This window comes from Lutjanus erythropterus, chromosome 7 (genome assembly GCF_056507025.1).
Source record: "Lutjanus erythropterus isolate fLutEry1 chromosome 7, fLutEry1.hap2, whole genome shotgun sequence".
Lineage (NCBI taxonomy): Eukaryota > Metazoa > Chordata > Actinopteri > Lutjaniformes > Lutjanidae > Lutjanus > Lutjanus erythropterus.
The window spans coordinates 7,706,798-7,730,314 of NC_139323.1; the positions used below are offsets into that span (position 1 = coordinate 7,706,798).

At 37.4% G+C, this 23,517-nt stretch overlaps 1 protein-coding gene across 1 annotated transcript; it reads left to right on the plus strand.

Annotated features, from left to right (window-relative positions):
• Window positions 1-6,023: 6,023 nt before the first annotated feature.
• Window positions 6,024-21,009, plus strand: LOC146323521 (kynurenine--oxoglutarate transaminase 3-like). The gene is made up of 14 exons (XM_084722511.1): window positions 6,024-6,148; window positions 9,145-9,235; window positions 11,266-11,327; window positions 12,138-12,282; window positions 12,809-12,958; window positions 15,185-15,271; window positions 15,395-15,520; window positions 15,623-15,743; window positions 16,915-16,991; window positions 17,080-17,169; window positions 17,261-17,447; window positions 20,248-20,324; window positions 20,428-20,514; window positions 20,659-21,009. The coding sequence occupies exons 1-14, from the start codon at window positions 6,138-6,140 to the stop codon at window positions 20,713-20,715; spliced, it is 1,368 nt and encodes a 455-aa protein (XP_084578637.1). The 5' UTR covers window positions 6,024-6,137; the 3' UTR covers window positions 20,716-21,009.
• Window positions 21,010-23,517: the final 2,508 nt, after the last annotated feature.

Sequence of the window (23,517 nt, forward strand, 5' to 3'; positions counted from 1 at the left end):
GTCCCCCGTTAATAATTCCCAGAAACAACAACAAATAACCTTTATGTTTATGAGATTATGTATGGGTTCGCATTTCCCTTTTTAATCTAATGAAAAATATCTTTTAGTTCAAGTGAGCAGGGGCGTTCACAGACTTTTTTGATTGGGGGGCTCAAGTGAGGCACCGACCTATTCAGGGGTGGTGAAAGACAAAAAGGAAGATACTTTAGTTATTTTTATGATTTATTATTTAAAGGAGAAGTGTGTGATTTCCAGTGACATCCAATGTTCAAACCTTAGATTGCAACTAAGAGGATTTACCCCGACACCGCCCCTCTCTCACCAAGAGTATGGTGGCCGTCAGCAAACAAAATGGCGAGTGAAAGCTATCTCACAACAAACTACAATTATGTGTGTAGGATGAATTACCTGTCCAGCAGAAAACAGGCAACCTCGGCGTCACTGTGAAAATGTTTGTCCTCCATCAGCTATTTCCATTGTGTAAACACTATGCCGATGTTGATTCGTGTTTTTGCCGTTTCCTGTCATGCTTGCGTTTACTTTCTTCGCATCTCCACTTCTTGGATGACGGGGATTCACTGTTCCCTGCTTTTTGTTCTGGTACAGTGTATGTATGATCCTCCATTTGTCAAAACTGTGCCAGTCAAGGTTCACGACGCTAAATGGTCTGCCAGCAATCACCCGCGTCTATCCTCCCCGTCTACTTCCATGTTTACGCTGCGGCGTCTACGTAAGGTCGCCATGGGCTTCCCAAGACTCACTGTTAGTGCAGTTTGTCCGCTCTGCGCTGCCGTAGACGGCGCAGGATGATGATCTCCGTAAGTCGACCCGACAGTATGTAATTATAAATGGCTATTTCTAAAGTAACGGGAACATATAGATTATGAGTTTACGTTGATTGATAATAATAAATAACATACTTATATATAATATATCTCATTTATGTACATAAATTCCTGTAATTATTACACACTGGTCCTTTAAGCGAATAAACCTTGTAAAAATAAAGGTAGGCTACATTCAAAAGAAAACAATCAGCATTTAAAAACACCCATCAACTGGTCCGTTCAAACTAAGGTCCCGCCCCTAACTGGACAGATAATCAATCATATTTGAGGGTAACAGGATTGCTCTTGGGTGACTAATCAGATTTCAGGGGTGGCCAGTTCCCTTCCCAATGCCCCCCTTGTAGAAATGCCTCTGCAAGTGAGTAATCATTCAATTATATTATGTTAGTAATTATATCATACTGTGGTGGAAGAAGTACTCGAACCCTGTGAGTAAAAGAACTCAAACACAACAACAGGATTGGGAGGATTACTTTAAAAATGTATTCTGATACAGTTACTAATGACCTGTTCAAAAAGTTAGTTATCACCGTCCAAGCCTTACTTCACCGGACTGGACCCTCTGGCGGGCCGGTTTTGGCCCACGGGCCGTATGTTTGACACCCCCCGTTTTAGATACTTCTATATGTTTCCTATGTTTACTAAATTAATTAACAAGTGCAACTTTTCCTTAAAAACATTGAAATCAATTATACCACAATCAGCTGATTGACAATATACCTTTGAAGATTTGAATACAAATCACCAAATTCATGAAAACCACAAATTAAGTGCACTTTGTATTACATTAATACTCGGTTAAACCTTTGGCACTGCATTGTATTTCATAAAGTTTGCATATCTTCTTCTTCTTCTTTCATACTTTACTGCAAGTTTTCACATTACAAGCCATCAAGTTGATATCCATATTCATATCATATTTACATTCTTATTTCATGTATCCTGCCACATTCATACAGTTTTTGCAGACAGAAGTAAAGAAAGGAATTGAAGACAGAGAAAGAAAAATGGGTGTGGGTCCTTCTGTACTCTCTTCATTTAATTAATTCCACTCCATCTGTTTTCTTGATCCATTTACTCCAGTTTCTTGCAAATGTCTCCTCTGTTTCTCAGCCTGTAAGTGATTCTTTCCATTTCTTGAGTCTCTTCATCTGTTGTTCCATGCATTAATGGCTGGTGATGTAACCTCAGCCAATTCTGTGTAATTTGTTTAAAAGCGGCTATGCATACTAATTTACATGAGTTTTTACCTCCTTCCCTTTCTATTTCTGATGGGATGATGCTTAATACAATAACAGTTGTAGCAGCTTCTTTCAGTGAAAAATATTTCTGGCCTTGTCCTGAACTGAGCAGACAAGGAGAGACCAACAAACTAAAAGGCTCCCATTTAAAGTTTTTATTTGCGTGACATTTCAAGCTCCAGGCTCTTCATCAGACCGCTTCTTGTAGACACAGAGAGTTGCCATCTTAAGTGCCTATAACTGATCATTCATCCACCATGTGAAACATATACAGCAGGTATAACAAAACTTACAAATTACATTATATACATGTCCACACCAATCAGAAAAATTTCAACCTTTTCAAAGAAAGAAAGGAAAAATAGAAATCATTAAAAAAAAAAAAGAAATTGTACTGTATTCATGATCTATCATGAATATATATAATACCTTTGAATTTATCAGACAAGTCTTAATAAAATGTTTTCAAAAAATGCAGTTTTCAAATTTCTCAAAAAGTATAGAGCTATAATGAATATAATAATACAGAATTCATGATACATATATATCAGTCTGTTCAGAGAGGTCAATACGTACACAGGGTACCAAATATACACAAATATATATATATACGGGTGGAAGTAACTAACTACACGTTTGGAGTAAGGATGTTAATCATTATTCATTAATCGATTAATTGCCATTAAGAATTTATCCAATTTAAAGTGTATTCATGGACATTTAATCAATAATCATGGCAGTAATTGCACCTCATCTGACATTGTTTTGTCTGGTGGGGACATTTGTTGAATAAATAAACTTAAACATGGACTTATAATGACAAAAGAAATTACAAAAAAAAAAAAAAAAAGAAAATTACAAAAAAAAAATGTGTTTAGTACCCTAGAAATTATCAATAATTAATTGATTGGTAGCGTTTTCAACTATTCATTAAGGAAAATGCACAGAATTTGCAACCCTAGTCTGGAGAGGTGACCGTGGTTAAAAGTAACTAATGCTCTGAATAGTTTTTGTAACAAATACTTTGTACTTTTACTTAAGTATATTTCTAACATCAGTACTTTTATTTGTAATTAAGTAAAATTTTGTCGATGTAACAGTACTTGTACTTGAGTACAGATTTTCAGTACTCTTTCCACCACTGCATACATATATGTACCCCCAATGTATTAGTACTGCAATCAGTTGCCACATTTTTTCCAAGTTCAACTCAAAAGTTGGAGGAAATCATGTACTCTTTGATTACAGTAATTTAACATTTTTGATTGAATCAACTCAAATATTTTTCATTCACACCTCTCATTGCCTTAACCTAACAGAAATTAATAGTTTTAAGTTTTAAAAATCCATAATTTCATGTTCAGTAAAGTTCATATGAATCAACAAGTATAATGAACACAAAAGAAAAAAATAACTGGCAGTCAACATTTTTAAACTTATTACAAGTGTTTAATTTAAAGATTCGGTTTCACAGCACTTGAATGTTATGTTATGAGTTTCCATCACCCACTGATTCCATATTTAAGGCTGATGTGTCCATCCTCTTAATCATTTCATAAAAGTTAGGGAGTTCCTGGCTCTTTCACAATCCACTGTCTCCATCTGTTCCCTCTGCAGGAAGTCTTTCAGGCTGGGTTGAGCCCTGTCAGCTTTTACAGCTGTTTGGGCCTGTCAGACTATTTTCGTCTTTTCAATTCCTGTCCAATCAAGGCAAACGGGAAAGTCAGCTTTATTTTTATTTTATTTTGTCAGTTTTAGGGCAGTCATTCTCAACCTGTTTGAGTCATTTCTTCCCAGGCTGCTGTCTGCGACCACACACAAAGAAAAATCCATAAAGCAAGGATGAGCAGGTTTGGGGAGTAATGGATTACATATAATGGGATTATGTAATCTGGATACAAAAGAAAGGTAACTGTATTCCATTACAGCTACAGATAAAAAAAAGACGGAATCAGCATTTAGTAAAAATGGAGATAATTAATGTGATCACAATTTTAAAAACAACAACAATAACCAACATGCACAGCTGCCAATTCATTACCATGGCATCTAGAGAAAGATGCTTCACTGGGTGGAAATTTTTTGTCTTTAAATCCAAATTTTGTCTTTAAAAGGGTGACTATAAATATAAACTTTATGTCAGTCACTTTCATATGTGAAAAATATCCTCAGATTCTCTAAAAAACAAACCAAAATATAAATACATGAACCATAATCACAAGGAGTGTCCTACACTGAAAAATAACTCAGCATATCTTAAATTAAAAAAAAAAAAGTACAGTAATATTTGTGTTTTCATGTTGCAGAAAACTGTTTCTTTCTGTTTTAGTAACAGGCTGATCAGTATCAGTGGCAGTTGCAACACTTTAAGCAACTCATGATGTCATTAGTGACCTTTGAGTCACGTACTTCCTGTACTTTCTTTCTGCGGCAGAATCTACTGGAACTACTTTAAAATCTATCTAAACTAAAGAAAATAGTTCCTACATGAAACTGCTTACAACAGGGTCTGTGGATTATCTTAGTAATGATTTTTGGAAAGAGACACTTGATTTTTCAAACGTGTTTTTCTTGTGCTTTGAGCACTACAAGTCAAGTGCCATTTAGTTCCATTATATTGGAGAGAAGGCAGACATCTCTAGGGCTGATATCTCCAAAACTCTGCAACTCACACCAGATCTGTCTCGATGGATAAATAGCTCAACAGCACCTACTGCACCCATAGTGATCAGTTATTTTTGATAATAATTAGTAAACAGGCCTGTAGGGCAAAAGTGTGCCCCTGCAGAATAGCATTTATTCCATAAATGCAGAAATGCAAAACATTTTTTTCCTCTAAATATAACCTTAATAAATGTTCTTAAATACATGCCAACATCACTTGAGTCCATTCAACTCAGGATAATGTTGTTAAGTAGAAAGTCCTTGATAAAGTCATATAATTTGACTGCTGAGTTGTTTCACATCATTAAAAAGAAATATGTTCATGTTGATGTGGTGCTTCAAGTGGCTAAATCGAATAAAAAAGGTCAACAGGCAGCAGAATAAAATGAAGACAGTAAAATACCAGCGTCTGATAGGGCTGTCCGCCTGTATTAAGCTGATTCTCTCTATAATGAATAAACATTACAGTCAACTGGAAATGTCTTGGACTCAATAATGGCGCTTCCTGTAAACTTCATTGAAGTGTTATCTTTAGACCTACTGGATTAAATTCAACTTGTTTTCTGAGACTTGCATGCTGGGCAGTTTGCACAATTTGCATAAGCAGCTCATTATCAGGTAAAATAAATACATATGAAATATAGAAAACATTTCTAGACCCACTGTTATGCCATAATTAGGGCTGCAAGTAACAATTATTTTCATCATCGATTAATCTGTTGATTATTATCTCAATTAATCTATTAATTAAGTCTGTCGCAATAATGTGAACTACATGGATGTACATATTTATTATCCTTCTCATAACAATTCTATTCATTATCAATGAATTATCATTTAATATATGAATACATGTTTACTCAGTTTAATTCTTATTAGGCCATTAATCGATGAATGATTAATCATTAACTTCCTATACAATATATGACTCAGCAAATATCTGACTTATTTTATTTCTTTATCTAAAACAGTTAACTAATTCAGTCAGGCAGCAATTTTCAGCTTTCATTAGACATAAGTAGTGGGCTTCTAAGTCAAATGTTGAAGAGGAAATACACACAACAGTGCAAGTTAGTGTTAATGATTATTCTGAGATTCTGATTATTCTAAACTCTGAGAAGCTACCATGCCTTATTTCCCCTGATGACCTGAACAGTCACCTTGAGGTTTTTGTTACCGGTACATGTCCATTGTCCGTGGCCTACATGTAAAAGTGCCAATTTCCGATAACAGTAAACGCATCACCACTCTCTCCAGCTCCTGACGAGGTATCCGCCTCCTGACCGCTACATTTCACTGGATCTCTGTGCACTACAACACAGTGTGACTACATGTAAGTCGTGGTTGTGTTTACTGACCCGCTGATGTGTTACCGCTATCGTCTATGAGTGCATGGTACGTGTTTCTTACAGAGGGACTAATGCCAGTAGCTTTCATCACTGTTATAATGTGAGAGAAAGCTATAGCGGGACAACCGGCTCTATTAGCAGTCGTAACTAAATGTGCAAATGTTGGCTAAAGCTAGCTAGATGGTGCCAGAGTTAGCCGGGCGGTGTGTGTAGCTAACGATAGCACATGATTTCATGCTTTACTAACAATATGTGTGTTTCGTGTAGTTCAGTTTGGTAACAAAAAACTTGCTGAGGACAAATAACTTGGAGAAAAACTTCCCGACAGCGTTTTCAGTCACTGTAACTGTCCAGGGACGCGTGCTACTGTATATCAAGCTAAGGGTTGCCAGGTTTTTGTGACAAAACCAGCGAAATTCCAGAAGTCAGACTATGCAGATACAGAACCACATACACTGTTATTTAAAGTACAACAGCATGTAGTAAAATATTTACAAAATAACTCCATAAATGTTACGTGTTTCAGTATCAAAAGCAGCTTTCCCTTAAACGGCCTTGTGCAGTTACATACAGTGTCTCATCATAAATAAAACGCAGCTGTGGACACAAACTAACCTGTTGCTTTGTCTTTTCAGTTTCTTTTCTCTTCCTCCTTGCTTACCTGGACACCATAAACGTAATGTTTTACTTCATACGCATTTACTGTAGTGAATGTAATACCTTATTGAAACTCAGACATCTTATCATGTTACTTCACTGTATTTTAATCATAGAAGCTACTTACTTACTTACATTAAATGTGTGTGTGTGTGTGCGCGCATGTCTTTATGCGCTGATCTGGCCCAGAGTCAGTTTGAGAATTTGGCTATAAACATATCATTTCATTCAAAATATAGATTTTTTTCATAGATATTATTCACATAATTTGCATGTAAAATAGGTCTGCCCAATCCGCCGACGACATATTTTACCTGCAGCAACACTTCGAAATTAGACCAGGTAGGGGGAACACTGCGGACCTGGCAACCATGGTCAGGCTCCTGTGCTGCTGGAGTAACTAATGCGCAACACTCTGGCACCATCTACTGTTGTAGTTATGTAGGAATATTACTGTCACTGCAGGAAATATGTGGGACATTTAAAGGGATAGTTCATCCCCAAATGAAAATTCTGTCATTATCTAATCACCCTCATGCCGATTGAAGGTCGGGTTTAGTTTTTTAGTTCACAAAACACTGCTGGAGTTTCACAGGAAGACAGTGTTGCTTAATCTCCCAATCAGTGGAAGTGAATGGTGACCAGTTTTCAAATGGAAAAAAAACGACTGAAAAAAATCAAACACTGCTCGTCTGGTGTAATCCAAGTCGCCTAAAGCTCCAGCATGCTGTTCACTCGTGTGTGCGCACCATCACACCACACACCCCCAGCTCAGGTGGTGTGCACATGCCCATGAACATGGCTCAAACCTAAGCTCTGCAGTGAACATTTAGGCTAAAAACATGGTGCCAGGACTTTAGGATATTTGGGCTAGACCACATGAGCAGTATGGAGGCATTTTTTAGGTTTTTTGGTTGGCTGATCTGTTTCTGCTGGAAAACTAGTTGCCATTCACTTCAGTTGTTTGAGAGGTTCTGCAATGCTGTTTTCCTGTCGAGCTCCAGCAGTGTTTTGTGGACTAAAAAACTAAACCTGACCTTCAGTCGGCACTGCAGTGAATAGATAATGACTGAATTTTTGTTGTTGGGTGAACTATTCCTCTAAATAATAAAACTAAAAACTGTAGTTATAAATTGGCAGAGGAAATAGAGTTAAACAGTCAGTGAAGTTACTGCTCTGCCTCGTGTGTAAAGACCCATCTGCTATTTATTAATTTCTTTTTAAACATTTTCCAGACATTGGCACATAGACTCAAATTCAATGATAGCTCTTCATTTTGTGTCTGATTTCTTCCAACCACTTTCATACTTTACTATCATTTAGCTGGTGGCTGCAAGTAAATAAGATTATTGACTGAAATTACTTAAATATGCATATGTACATTTTTCCTGTAATTTATATGTACTATTTTAAGTATTTTTTATTTTAAGTTTCTTCTTTTTTAAATTGTACATGCTTAGGTATTATACATGTCTATGATTAATTGCCAACTATTTTGATAATCGATTTATTTGATCGAGTAATTTTCTGATAAAAAGTCAAACTTCTCTGATTTCAACTTCTTAAATGAATATTTTTCGGTTTCGTTACTCCTCTCTGACAGAAAACTGATCTTTGATTTGTGAGTAAAACGACATTTGAGGATGTCATCTTGAGATTAGGGGAACACTGAATCAACATATTTCACTATTTTCTGACATTTAAAAACAACAACAAAATAGTTTAATTGAGAAATTAATTGACCAATTAAACCATGAAAATAATTGTTAGTCACAGCCCTACACATGTACATATGTCGCTGTATTTGGCTTTAGAATTGTTTTCTTAAAGATTTTGGGGAAAGACTGTACAAAACCCAAACATGCTCATTTTCAATAATAACAGGGAGAAGCAGCAAATCCTCATATTTTAAAAGGACTTGGCAAATGTTTGGCTGTTTATTTTTAAAACGATTATCAATTTTTTATTGATTGAACTTTTGTCATATTTGACTAATCAATTAGTATATCATGAAGCAATGATTGACTAGAAAGCTACAAAAGTACAACCACTTTAGCCTGGGAAATATGCTATGCTAGCATTACATTGGCAGTTTGTAGCAGCCAATAACGTAATATTTTTTTCCATTCTTAAACTTTGATAATGTAACAACTGGCTAATAATGTAATAAATAATTGTGCATGTTGTAAACTTTTTGTGTATAATGTAATAAGTTATTACATTATTTATGGACTATTACATGATTATCTGGGTTGGAAATTTGGGCAACGTCAGTTACTTGAACATGACAACAACGGCAAATCACTGTACATGTTGCAACATACAACTGAGAAATTAGCCTGTGTGACAGAAGCATTTGTATTTTTCATCTCTCTTTTTGTGCAGCATGAGTATAGCACGACAAGTCCTGAATTGCTCCAAGCTTGCATGCCGATCGGCTCACATAAACTGCAGAAGAAAGTTTTCTACTTCACAGGTAAGTCCACTTCAGTAATTTTTGAATGTAGCTGCTCTGTGTAGCATGTGGTTTTCGATTGACTCATTCAGTACTGTACTGTATTGACTCATTTTTTTGCCCATACATCAAAAGGAGAAAGTACGCAGGAGTCCAATATGTCTTCTGCTGAAACTGGTTTAATAATACTTGGGCAAGAAGAATGAAGAAATAATCATTACATGCTTTGTCCTGATGTTCCCTTCAATTCTGGGGTTTTGGTCCTCCTGGATAGTCTTTAAACTTTCACAGATAAGGTCATGATGAACCTATGCCCAAATAAGGTCAAACCCAACACATGTACAGCACATCAAATTAGCCTGTTGGTCTGCAAATCCAAACACAGGAAGTATGAGTACACAAGATCTGAGACCACAGTTTAGCACCCTTGGCCCCATAGCTCAGGGTCAGTGTTATCCAAACCAGATTACAGTTCTGTCTTCTCCGTTCAGAGAGACAAGACAAACACCTCTCTGACCTCAGCTGCTGTAGCAACACTATCAAATAGTTCCCTTGTTTATCTGAGGAGAAGACGACTGCATCTAGTGCCAAGAAGAGAGACAGTATGTCTGTTAAGAATTAGTTTAGGCCTCTCAATGACTCCAAGGTCTTAGTGTGATACCTAAAATTGGAAAATTCCCTAACAGGCATAATATGAAACATTTTCTTAAAGAGATTATTAGGGTTGTGTATCTCACTAACTGAGATCGATTGGATGCGAATCTCGATACATGTTCAATGATACAATATATCTTAAAATTTTTAAATGGCCAATTCAGTTCAATATGATTCAGCTCTGTCATGATAGGATATGATATGATGCAATTCAAGACAAGACAATGAAATGTGTCAGTTTTTACATTTTGATTCAATTAATGCTAGTAGTTACATAAAGAAATCCTGATAGTTTTGCTAAATATAGTGACAGTAGAGACAGAGAGAAGGAGACATTACAGTGATGTTAACATCTTATTATGAGTCTCATGTGTAAATGAGATCCTGTAGCCTGAATGAGAATCTGTGAACAAACTTTAAAACTGTTTCAAATATTAGTATTTTTGCAATAAGATGATGTGCTGCTCAGTTTCATATGAAGAGTGCTGTGGTTTTGATTAATGTGGAGGAACAGTGATGCTCCATGTTATCTGCTCTCACAGTGACATGAAGTCTCTGTGGGTCAGACTCGTAGCTCTGTACTCTGGTGTCTGACACGTTTTGCAGAAATGATTTACAGAAGTGTTTCTCATATTTCTTATAAACCCCAAAATTTATTCTACACTTGCATGTTATGAAAATTTGGTGGTGTGACGTGGTACAATGTCACTGCCGTCTGTTTGGAGGAAATAAAGAGGAGACACAGGAAGGGGGCGGAGGGAGCGCTTGTACTGTGTGACAGCGGCAGCAGGCGTCCAGTGAGAGCGGTGCAGGCAGAGGCAGGAGGAGAGAGGAAACGGAGGAAAGTCACAGCAGCAGTTCCTTGATGCCAAAAATGAAACATGCACATCATAATGAGATGTATCCATACGCAAATGCTGCATCGATTTGTTTCAGATTCATGTCAGCTTTTTACTGATACAGGCCGTCTGAACCGATGCACTCGTATCTTACACATTAAAGACCAAATCATCGGATGCATGAGTGAATCATTACACCCCTAGAAATTATGTATAGACTCTTTCTATTTCTTTCTTTACCATTTCTTTAAAACCTTTGCGACCAATCGTTCCATTGCATTCTCTATTTTATTTCTTGTCTGTTAGAGCTGCAGAAAGAGTTTTACACACAGACTAACACAGTTGACTCAGGATCGCTTCAGCTGTATTCACACAAAATCCAGTATTGTTCAGAGGTGTGGGCGTGTTTATGCTTTAGAACATAACCACTGTGAAACAATCAAAAAATATTTTATTTCTCTGATTCAATGCTTTTTTTTCTCACTGATGGTACCTCCTCCTCTTCACTCATACTTGTCTGTGAATATATTTGTTGTTGATCTTTGTTCTGTGTTGTAGCATATAATGATGTCACGGCACACTCACTCAAAAAGGATTGAGGGACTGGACAAGAACGTGTGGTAAGTGAAAGACCAGAACACGCAGCTCTTTGTTGGGCACAGCAGGACAGGAATTTTGTTCACTGACCTCTGATCGGGTTCCCATTGTGTCATTACATGAAAGCGAGCCAGATTTATGATATCAGACAAGAGCAAAGTAAGTCTGGTGAAAACAGAAGCCCTATATTAATTTTGCGATTTCATTTTAATTTGATTCATGTCATATGCAGTGTTAAAAGGATATGTAGCCATTGCACGTGCAAAAATGAGCACAGTAGTCCAAATGGTGAGTTGGAGCCACCGACTGTCTGTTAAAAAGGTTGAGATTATATTTAATGTACAATCTATGGTTGAAGCAAGTGACAGAGACAGGCAGCTCCACAGGACAACCTTCTAACTTGATCAGCTGTGTGTAACTGTCAGTTGTCTGTTAATGTAAAGCTAAGTCCTTTATCCTGAAAACAAAAGCCCACTGCTCTGAAATAACACACTCACGATATGTTTAAGTAGCTGCCTGTCTCATTGCTGTCAAACTCCATTAATATTGTACTCAATTTAACAGTCATAAACATCTACGGCTTCTACAAGATAAGCAGCATTCATTTGTTCAGCATTGATTTGAACTGTGGTTAATGTGAAATGGACACACAAAACAGTTACTTATTTATTTTCATTCAGCCACTCTTATAATATATTAACACACTAATTGTTAACTGTGCATGAGGCAGAAAAAAATGACTGTCAGTTAAAGTTACTATCAAACCACTTTGTTCAAGAACATTTTGTGAGCTGTGGTCTTCCCTGTAATGGTTTCTCTCCTCGTCAATTCAGGGTTGCGTTTACATCATTGGCAGCAGACCCATCCGTTGTTAACCTGGGCCAGGGCTATCCTGACATCCCCCCGCCTTCTTACATCAAGCAGGCGCTGGCAGAGGCTGCATCAGTGGACCGGCTGAACCAGTACACCAGAGGCTTTGTATGACAGATAAACTGTAGGAGCACTCACTCAGGGTCCACTGTTACAAAAAATGTTGTTTTCAGTCACGTAACATTTCTGAGTATAATACACAGAATATAGAATAAATGCATACATTTTTCAGTGATCCCTCAAATGTGATTATCAAATACTTGTGACAAAGATATGTAATGGAGGCAGGATATTTTGCAGTTTAACAGTAAAATTACAAAATTACATGATACAAATAGTATGTTTTTACTGGTATTTTTAATAATAATTAATATTAATTTAAAAAACAAACAGAACAAAATATATTTATACTAAAATTGTATTAAGAAAAATGATGTAAAGCTAAAAAATAAAAAACAATGTGCATTGCATTATTTAAAAATGTCATATATGAAATTTGTATACTGGACAGGAGCTATGATGTATAGGTTTGGCTCCAGAATACTGTATTCACTGAAATATTTGCTATTGCCACAAATCCAGTATCTGCTGCATGTTATTTTTTTATAACTTGTGTCATCTGTTGACTTGCAAGGGTCACCCGTCTTTGGTGAAGGCCCTCTCTCAGGTTTATGGGAAGGTCTGTGGGCGCCAGATCGACCCCTTCAAAGAAATCCTGGTCACAGTCGGAGGTTATGGCTCCTTATTCAGCACCATGCAAGGACTGGTGGAAGAGGGGGATGAGGTACGGACGTTTCTCTCGAACAGAAGTGTTTGTATTTTTACACACTATACATTCATAAACATCAGGGTACATATGGGGTCTTCTAAGTATTAAAAAAGTATAACTTTTAAAAGTCTAAAATTAAGACTTTGGTTAATTTTTCTTCATTATATAATCCTGTAATGTCTTGTCTTCTTACTGTAATTAGGTGCCATTAAAGCCAATACAACAAACAACAAATCAATACACCTGTTCAACAAGTGTAAACATGGTCTCTCATTCATCAGCTTGTTGTACACAAGCACAGTGTGCTAGCTGGGCTACTAGCCAAATGTTACAAATGAGCTAAAACGAAAAGCTGTTTAAAAGTCGTCTGACTGTAAATTTAGGTCCCCAGGAATCTTAAAATTTGGCAAATTTACTGCTGAATAAAACAAAGCAGCTCCTCCTCTCTCTGCCAGCCGGACCCACAGACAGTGAATCACATCAGAGGAAGACCGAGGACAGGATGAAGATACTGACTGATGTCTGTCTTCTTCATTCTTTACAAACTTCACTCAGTATTTTGATGTCAGGAACATGGTTTATTTTATTGGCATTTTAAGATTTGTTTTCATTGAGATGGAGACTTTGCTGTTTTAAATATCACTCTTATTCTTACTGATTGCTTGGTACCTCACGATTCGATTCAATTCTGATTCAGGAAGCTATGGTGCGATGATTAAACGATTGTCGGTGTCATGTTTTAAACAATACGAAATGCTCTGCAAGAAGTAATAAATTGTATCTCATATGTTACATATATGAATCCCTCCATTAACGGGATTCGTTCTTCAGGTTTTTATATACCCAGTCTGACTGAATCAGTTGTTTTGGGGGGCTGCTCTTCCTCGCTGCCATTTCAAACTAAGATGCTCAGACATGGCGTTTCCTGCTTATTTTGCTCCTGATATATTTTGTAACACATGAAAAACACACCCGTGGACATGTTCACAAGGTTAAAAACACGATTTTCACTGGAGGGGGTCTTTAAGCTTTTAAGCTATGGGGTGCCAGTGGATTTGTATCTCTGTACAACTGTTTACACTTAAAAAGAAGTAGTCTATTCTAGAAGTAAACATGATGCAATGTCACATTTAGGGATGGGAATCTTTTTGTTTGATTTGATTCATAATCTATTCTTGAATAGAATAAATAGAAAAGGGGCACAATTTCCAGTCTCTTGCTCCAGTTTCCTTGAAATACAGCATGAAACATACCTGACAATTAAATGGTCCTCAGCTGTTTTATTTTAAAAAGTTAATACATTGATGAATGAATTGATCAGTGTGAAAGCATCACACAGTCTCCTGCCTGTATGAGAATAACAACATGAGAGGAGGAAAATCGATCTGCTGTGTTAACATCATGTCTCCAGCAGTGGAGAACAGCGTCTCTGCTGCACTGTTAGCTCTGAGGAAACACATCTCTGTCCAAGACGCAGAGCAGGTACAGAGTTTCTGAGGTGAGACAGACTGAGCAGAGTGGTTTTCTTCACCACAGTTTGTTGAAGTTGGGTTAATGCTGCAGTGTGTGCTGTTCAGTCAGTCTCGTGTGTTGCAAACATCTTAACATTACTCTCTGGCTGACAACATAAAAAGTATTCACACTACCCTTCATGTATGACTCGCAAAGGCAGTTATTTAGACACTAAATCGAAACATGACTGCAACCTTGCAGCCTTTTGAGAAGGTGAAGTACACCTCTACGTTAACTCTTAATATGTGCAAGCTGTAGACTCATCGGTCTCAGTTTTTTGCTCTGACAACATCATATGAATTAACATTGAGAAAATAATCTTTTGACTTTTAAGAATCAGTTCAGAATCTTCCATGACTGCATTGGGATGCATCCAAGAACCAAGGTTTCTCCCACTCCTAAAAATTGTTGGTAAAAAAATCAATTATTCAGTAATGAAAAAGAACCTAAAAGTGCTGTTTTCAAAGTAGCAGCAGAATCTAAAATACAAGTGGGTTGAATGTGAGTATTATAAAGATTTACTAAATTCAAGTACTTGGTTTTTTGGGCTTAAAATCCACACTGTTTTTCCATTATGTCTTTAATACTTGTGAAGTTGGCATTGCATTACATTTTAAGTGGTATTAAGGTCTTAAAAAGTGTGAAATTTAACTTGGCGATCCCTGGAGGTCCTCTGAACATGCTCCCAGTGTTTACAGTATATTTAAGACGTAATGTTTCTTTCTCCAGGTCATCATAATAGAACCTTTCTTCGATTGTTATGTGCCTATGGTGCGAATGGCGGGGGCCAAGCCTGTGTTGATACCGTTACGCCTTGTAAGTTCAACTTCAAGCTAATGATATTCCATACATACAGAATTTACTTTATCTGCTGTGTATCTTGTGGGTGTCAGTACATTTTAGGAGCCATGACACAAAGTCTCTTGTGCAATATTTCAGAAGTCTGGAAAGAAGAAGACAGTCTCAAGTGCCGACTGGTTTCTTGACCCAGATGAGCTTTCCAGTAAATTCAACTCCAAGACAAAAGCCATCATCATCAACACCCCCAACAATCCTGTTGGGAAGGTGAGTATACATCAGGTCATGGCTCATTATATGTGAGAAATGTGGACACTCCCTGACTTAACATGGCACAAGGAACAAGTACTTCCTGTCCTCTTTCTGCAGGTTTTCACCAGAGATGAGCTGCAGATGATCGCTGACCTCTGTATTAAACATGACACTCTGTGCTTCAGTGATGAGGTTTATGAGTGGCTCATCTACAGAGGACACCAACATATTAAAATCGGTACGTTTTCAGCTCAACACACCTGTTTGACAAGTATGCTCCATTCTTTACACACAGCTACAGGCAGGTTAACCTTTAAAACATGTAGCAGCATTTGCTTTAGCCTCCAGTCACACTAGAAAGTTGCACAGCATGATGCATTCAAGTGTCTTTGCAAAATGGGTCTTGTCTGGTTGGGGAGCCAACGAGCTACAGCCAGTAGTTAATCTTGGATTCATTTTCATGTGAATTTTGAGACATATTTAAATATTTGGAAAGGGAAAAAAACAACAACTTATAAATCAGTAGTTTTGTCTGCTTTTTTGAGTTTTGGAGATATCTGCTGTAGAGATGTCTGCCTTCTCTCTAATATAATAGGATTAGATTGCACTCGGCTTGTGGTGCTCAAAGCCACCAAAAAAAAAGAAATGTGAAAAATTCTTCAGCTGTGCTTCCTTTCAGAAGGAAACTACAGGAACTACTTTCCATGAGGAAGAAGGTTGTTCCTGTGTGAAACGGCTCACAACAAGGGCTGTTGGTAGCCAGGTCATGATTTCTGTAAAGACACACTGAAACACTGAATGATTTGAAAGTCATTTTTGGTGCTTTTAGCACCACAAGCTGAGTGTCATTTAGTCCCATTATGTTGGAGAGAAGGCAGACCTCTCTACAACTCACACCAAAAAAATCTTGATGGATAAATATCACCACAAGCTGGAGGAAAAATATGTATTTTCTTGTAGTAGAAAGGACAAATAAGTAGATATAAAGTTTTCCATGTGACTGATGTTTGTCAACAAAAGGTTAGCGGGGAGGGGCGAGGCGTGAATGAGTGTGAATGACTGTGGGGTGTGCAGAGCTGACTGTGAAAACATTTATGTTGATCCAATTCACATAATTTAAAAAAATCGTACATATATTATTTGTTAGTGGACTCATTGGAAAGTTTAACTTGTAAGGTTTCTGTCAATATTTTATCACGCTTGTACGATAAAAACTTACCAAGCTATTAATGAAAAAACAGACTATTTTATAAATACAGCATCTACATCACTGGTGATGTACAGGACTGCAGAGTGTCAATACTGACAATTTAAAAAATGTTACTGGCCTTGAAAGATCAAATAATGTGCCACCATTTTTGAAAGTAAATGTCAATTTCCTGAGATTTTCATGTTTTCTTTCTCTGTAGCAACTCTGCCTGGAATGTGGGACAGGACAATCACCATCAGCAGTGCAGGGAAAACGTTTAGTGTTACTGGATGGAAGGTAAGAAATCTGTGAACTTTGAGAACAATTTCTAACATTTAGCACTCAGTTCTTGTGCCGTCATGTACTTGAAATTTGTGTCTCCTAGCTTGGTTGGTCTATAGGACCTGAGCACTTGATAAAGCATCTTCAGACCGTCATGCAGAACACTATGTACACCTGCCCAACACCTTTACAGGCAAGTTTGCACAGCTCTCACATGTGTTCCTTGAAATCCACAACAGAAAGGATTTCATTCTATTTTTAATGTGAAACTTGTGTTTCTTCAGGAGGCTGTGGCACAAGGTTTGCTGCGGAACCTTGAGCTGATGGGTCAGCCGGAGTGCTACTTCTCCTCACTGGCAGAAGAGCTTGAGGGCAAGAGGGACCGAATGGCCGCCATCCTGGAAGAGGCCGGTATGACTCCCATCATCCCGGAGGGAGGCTACTTCATGGTCGTGGACGTCACACCTCTCAGTGAGTTATTGGACATTTAACATGACATCATCAGCACATTTGCACTGGTTTTGCAAGTAGAGTGAATAAATACAGCTTGGTAGCTCATTCTAATCTTAATTTACTTTGGATTTGATTTAAATTGATGTCAAATACATATAATACCTGTCAAAGGGTACTGGTACTGTATGACGATAACACAATAAAGTTAAAGAATCACTTAATTCTTTAGGGGTTTTGTTAACATTTTTCAGTTTTTATATTGATCTTATGTGCTTCACAGAAATGAAAGAACTTTTAATTGAAGTGCAAGGGAAGCCTGAACTCATAGAGGGAATAAATAATCATCTTAAAAGTTTTCTTTGTGATGGGAGAGATACCAAATATATGAAACACAGCAGATCAGACTCTCTGCAGTTTATGTAGAAAGATTTTTGCTTTTAATCCAAAAGTTTATTTCCACCTAAACTAGGGCTGGGCGGTATACCGGTTCGTACGTGGTCGTTAATGTGGTCACGTTTCTCCAGTCGAGTGAATATATATCAGCTTATTCTGTCACAGTCTACATTCATCTGTCCGACCTCGCTGATGTAAACATCCGGTGTTGCCATGGCGATCGGTTCATACGCGCTGGGTGAGAGGAGTTGCTGTCTGACAGAGCCGCAGCCCTGACTAGTGCCGTGTGGCAACAGATAACTGGCATCATGCATGAATGAAATATTGACAAATATTTCATTTTTAAATATTTTAAACAACTAGTATTTCTGGTGCCGACTAGCATGGGTGGGGACGTTTAATTGTAAATTCGTCCATGTGATGGTAACCATACTTTGAAGGGGTCATGCTTTGCTGTATCTGGACATGAAAAAAACATGATACAATCCTTATGACAGTAAAATGGGCTGTTTAAAGACAATCACCTGCAGTAATTCTGTTCTCAGTAGAAGAAAATGTGGGTAAGAACACTGTTGCATGGAAAAAAAAAATCAAATACCGTGAAACCGATATGATTTAAAAAAAAACGTGATATGAAAATTTTGTCATACCGCCCAGCCCTAACCTAAACCTGAATATATGTTGTGTCGTAACACAAAAGGTGATTGGCAACCATAAAACTTAAAACTCAAGTTATGTCAGGGGGATTACTGCTGAACCACACAAATATAGAAAAATCTATTTGTGTGAAACAGATTTGAAATGAAACAGCCTCTGTTGTATAAAATAGTATTTAGAAAAGCAAAACTCAGAGATTGACATTAAAAGTAAAACTCTCACTGGACATATATTTGAACTTGGATAACTTGGATGGTGATATAAATGACTTCTGGTAAAGTTTCTTGGATTGCTTCATGCCAGTGGTTCTCATATTGTGGGGCGTAGAGCCACTGCAGGGAAACGCGGATGAGATGGGGACAAATATGGAGTGAAACTTACGCCAGCGTTACACATAACGACTTTGGACGCAATCATAGTGTCTACAAGTTTGTAGTGTTGAAGTAAAGTCATGAGAGTCTTGCTGGAGTCGAGGTGCAGTACTGTCACTGTGATCATTTGGTGTCAGGTGGTCCCAGTTTTTTTTTTTTTCATCTTGACATTCCAATAAAATCAAGCATCTTTAATACTATCCTAAGTCTTGGCTCATACAATAGTGAAGTTTATGATGATTTTCATAAGAGTGCCATATGAAAAAATCAACTAAATCTGTGGATATAATAAGTTTAATCTTGTCCCTCCTTTTATATATATATATATATATATATATTTTTTTTTTTTTTTACTTGAAATGCACAGTAATAACCCCTGTGGTGAGTTTGTGATTAGTTGGCTGTAGATTTCTCTCTCTACCTTTTATATATGGCTGCTGATCTCTTGTTGAAACCAACATAACCACTAAGTTTATCTATTTATCTATATATATATATTTTATTGACTAACAGGAACATCAACATGTAAAAACACAGACAGAAATCATTAGTTCATGCTGTAAATATGCCATAAAGGGTACATAAATTCAGTATTTTAATTGCTTTCTTTTTTTTTAGAATATACAATAAACTTCATGTAGTTTTAGACCACTTTTTCCCAAAATAAAAAAAAAAGATGTTCTACAATTGGCAAATTTTGATTAATGGTTATGAGATTTCACAATTAATAGGATCAAATTGATGGTATAGTATTTGTTTTGGAAGAAATATGTAAAAACGTCATGTTAACATAAAATATGTTATCATAGGAAAGTGAAAATTTGTTCATTTAATTACTGAAAAATTAATATACATACATCTTTCCAAAAATTACAAGAGTGGGGACAAGACCTAATAGTGACCTTGCGAGATCTGCAGTCTTTTCAAAATCTTAGTGTGTGACTGAGAACTCTGTGACTTCTGACAGATTTTCTTTAGGTGTGAGAGGGTGCCAGACTGCAGTCTTTTAGACATCTTCAAAGTCTTTTAAAAATCTTTTAGTGTATTGTTGGAATAAGTTGAATAACTGTGATTAATGTTGGGACAATAAACGAGAGATTTCTGATGCTGTCATGCTGACCATTACTTCACTAAAATTCAACATGGGTCCTTTTTTGCTAGTTTCTTCACCCGTCATTATTAATGTTTGATAAAAGTGTGTGTGAACTTTTTTCATCTTCTGAAGGAGGGCATACCAGAAAAAGTTTGAGAGCCACAGTCTTATGCTAGAAGGTGGAAAAAATTTGAATCTAAAACTTAATAAATTGTGGTATTTTACCAAGTTGGAACTGACCGAGCAGTGGGACTGTCTGTTGGACCCCAGCCCGACTCCTGATTCTTCATCTGTGTTCTTGTAGATCAGGACCTGTCAGACATGGTTGACGATGATGACGCCTATGACTACAAGTTTGTCAAGTGGATGATTAAAGAAAAGGTAAATTGATTTGAGTTCATTGCCCCCCCCCCCCCACCCATGCTTCTTAATTCTCTTAATAACTTTAATTCTCTTTGTTTTTATTTTTGTTGTGCTTATCTAGAAACTGGCGGCCATTCCAGTCACAGCGTTTGTTGGAGACGAGTCCAAGAAGCAGTTTGAGAAATATATTCGCTTCTGCTTCATTAAGGTAAATACACAACTGTTACAAACCTGAAACACTGCACATTCAAAATGATTTAGTAAAGATTATTGTTGGCTGAAGGAAACTTTTTCTCTTTTCTCTGGTGACAAACAATATTTTCATAACCTTCTATTGTCTTTCACTTTATAGCAAGATGGTACTCTCGATGCAGCGGGGGAGATCTTGAAAAACTGGAATAAGATTTAATGGGATGAGATATCTGAGGACTTCAGCACAAGTCTGGTCCAGCTGAAGGGACGGCACTTAATTGCAGCATTGCACACAAGCTGGAAATGGGTGAAATTCTCTGACTTCAACTGTTACTAGTAGGATGTCTACTCATACTTTGACCTGTATCCTGTTTTAAGGGAGAGAATCCTCCAGTCACCATGACTGTAGTGACCTGTTCTGATAAATCCCATCAAGTGTTGAGTGAGATAACTAACATGCTGCTGTCATATTTATCCATTATTGCACTGTGGATATAAACAACCCCATGTTCATTCCTGTTGTCATTCTGTCTAGATTCCTTCAGTATTTTGTTGGTTAATTATCCACAGAGGGGTTTGACACTTGACTTTAACTAAACAACTAAACAAACGTTGGCTGAAACTGAGCCTTTTCTTTAGTTTATAATAAAACTGAAACCCAGACCTGGCTCCTGGATTCGACTGCTTTGAGAAAGATGGTTTTGGCAATGTGTTTTTTTGTTTGCATTGTTATCCTGTTGTGGCCCCAGCCCAGGGGTGTTTCTAGATTGGGTTTCTAGGGGCACACTGACCACCACCAAAAATCTGATTGGCCACCTCATGTGCCCCTTCATTATCCTCAAGTAAGTCAAAAGTAAGTAAAAATTAAATATAAATTGTAAATAAAATAAAGGAGGACTTTGAGAATAAAGTATGGAAGCTTTGTATCATTTTTATGGTATAATTGATTTTGTGGTATGATTGGTCAGACTGTTTATCTTTGAAATAAAAAATAAATAAACACAGGAATGTAAGAAACTGTAAGATAGTCTAATGTTAACCTGCAAGCACACACATGGCACCCCTGCATAGGTCTGGACACGCCCCTGCTCCACTTTAATGTCTGGACACTGATTACCAAATTGGAATTTGCTACTTGGACTTAGCCAGATTTCATATTTGGTGTCCATTTCTCAGTTTCTTTCTCTGGCCTGTTTTCAGTAAAGCTAATTTAGATCAGTGTATGAGGAAGTACTATTCATTGGGGGCCACATAAGAAATTGACCACCGTGTGACCATTTGCGGCCCCAATAGGGACACTGTTGTCTGCACACTTTTACAACAAGTTCAGGTCTGTCAGACAGAAGAAAGCTGCAGTATGAACTAATTGACACAACTATTATCAGAGTGACAGAGTGTGTTGTTTAGAAACGGTTCAGAAGTGGTTACATAACCATTTAAATTCCACAAATGAATTGAAAGTTCTTGCCAGTGTCTCCTGCATGTTCCCCTCATGAACTAACCTGCTAGCATATTTTAGTTAGTTAATTAGTGGCTCTGGATCAGACCTAATGTTAGCTAACAGACAGCCAACGTAATGTGTCAGTGTTAACTGTCAGACCTGAGGAATGTTGAACGACATGTTCTTGTTTTGTGTGAGGTTAAATACTACATCAGAAATCGTGAACATGCAACACAAGTAGTAAACTTGAACAGCCAACTTCACCCTGAGAAAACGTCATCTTCAGACTCTGCAGCAGCCAACAACTAACCTTCACCTGTTCATAAAGCATTACTAGTGATATTACTAGTGATTGAATATAATTTATGCCACAGAGTTTTTTGACATACTTAACCATCTTAATACTTTATTCAGTTTCAACTTTCTTTGGTTCTTTACTTAAGAGGTCTGCATGTTGCATATAAACTCCCAACACACCTTTCTTTCACTGCTGCCATTTTAATATGTCTGGGAAATATGTAATATATGGAAATGGAGTTCTTCATTGACCCCTATTTCAACCATAAAATGACAATGAGAGAAAACAGAGCACACATACATGTTTTTTTTTATTTTTAAGTTCTTTATTATTAATATTAATTATATACATTACCTGTAGTCCTTCCCAGAGAGCAAGCCAATTTATTATTGACCAACTCATCTCCTCATCATGATGATAAAAACTATGGATTCTAGTCCAATTAAGTGTCATAATGCCAAATTAGAATTAAATAAACTGGAGATGAGCTCTGATTAGGTCTTACTGGTTCAGATTTATATACATGTGGCGACGGCAGCAAGGAAAAACTCCCCCTAGCGGGAAGAAACCTCGGGAGGAACTGGGCTCTCTGGGAGTGGCCAAGGGCTGGGTACCGAGCTCGCGAATGATGCTTTGACTTCAATGGTGGTTAGGTACGAGATCGAGGCTGTTAGAAAAAGTACTGACTACAGAACTGAACTAGCATACATCATCTTTCTGTTTTTTAACGTGGGGAAACCAGAGCACCTGGAGGAAACCCACAAATAAAGGCCTGTCCACACCAACAACGATAACTATAACAGTAAGTCCTCACTTGGAGTAATGACTCACTCCCTACTCAGAGTAGACGGTCTGAGTAGGGAGTAAGGAACATCAAATGCACATGGTTCTCAGGCCATGGTTCTCCTGAGAACCATGGCCTGAGAACCATGTGGTGCTGATCCTCATCCTGGCCAGTCGGATGTGAACTGATATTTGTTTTTACTGTTATTGTGGACCAGTGTGTACCGAGCTCGCGAATTATGCTTTGACTTCAATGGTGGTTAGGTACGAGATCGAGGCTGTTAGAAAAAGTACTGACTACAGAACTGAACTAGCATACATCATCTTTCTGTTTTTCAACGTGGGGAAACCAGAGCACCTGGAGGAAACCCACAAATAAAGGCCTGTCCACACCAACAAAGATAACTATAACAGTAAGTCCTCACTTGGAGTAATGACTCACTCCCTACTCAGAGTAGATGGTCTGAGTAGGGAGTAAGGAACATCAAATGCACATG

Bases quoted from the DNA above. Each gene is read 5' to 3' on its own strand.
- LOC146323521 (XM_084722511.1), top strand. The intron at 12,283-12,808 runs GTATGACAGATA...TTGACTTGCAAG, and splicing joins ACCAGTACACCAGAGGCTTT to GGTCACCCGTCTTTGGTGAA. The intron at 12,959-15,184 runs GTACGGACGTTT...TTCTTTCTCCAG, and splicing joins TGGTGGAAGAGGGGGATGAG to GTCATCATAATAGAACCTTT.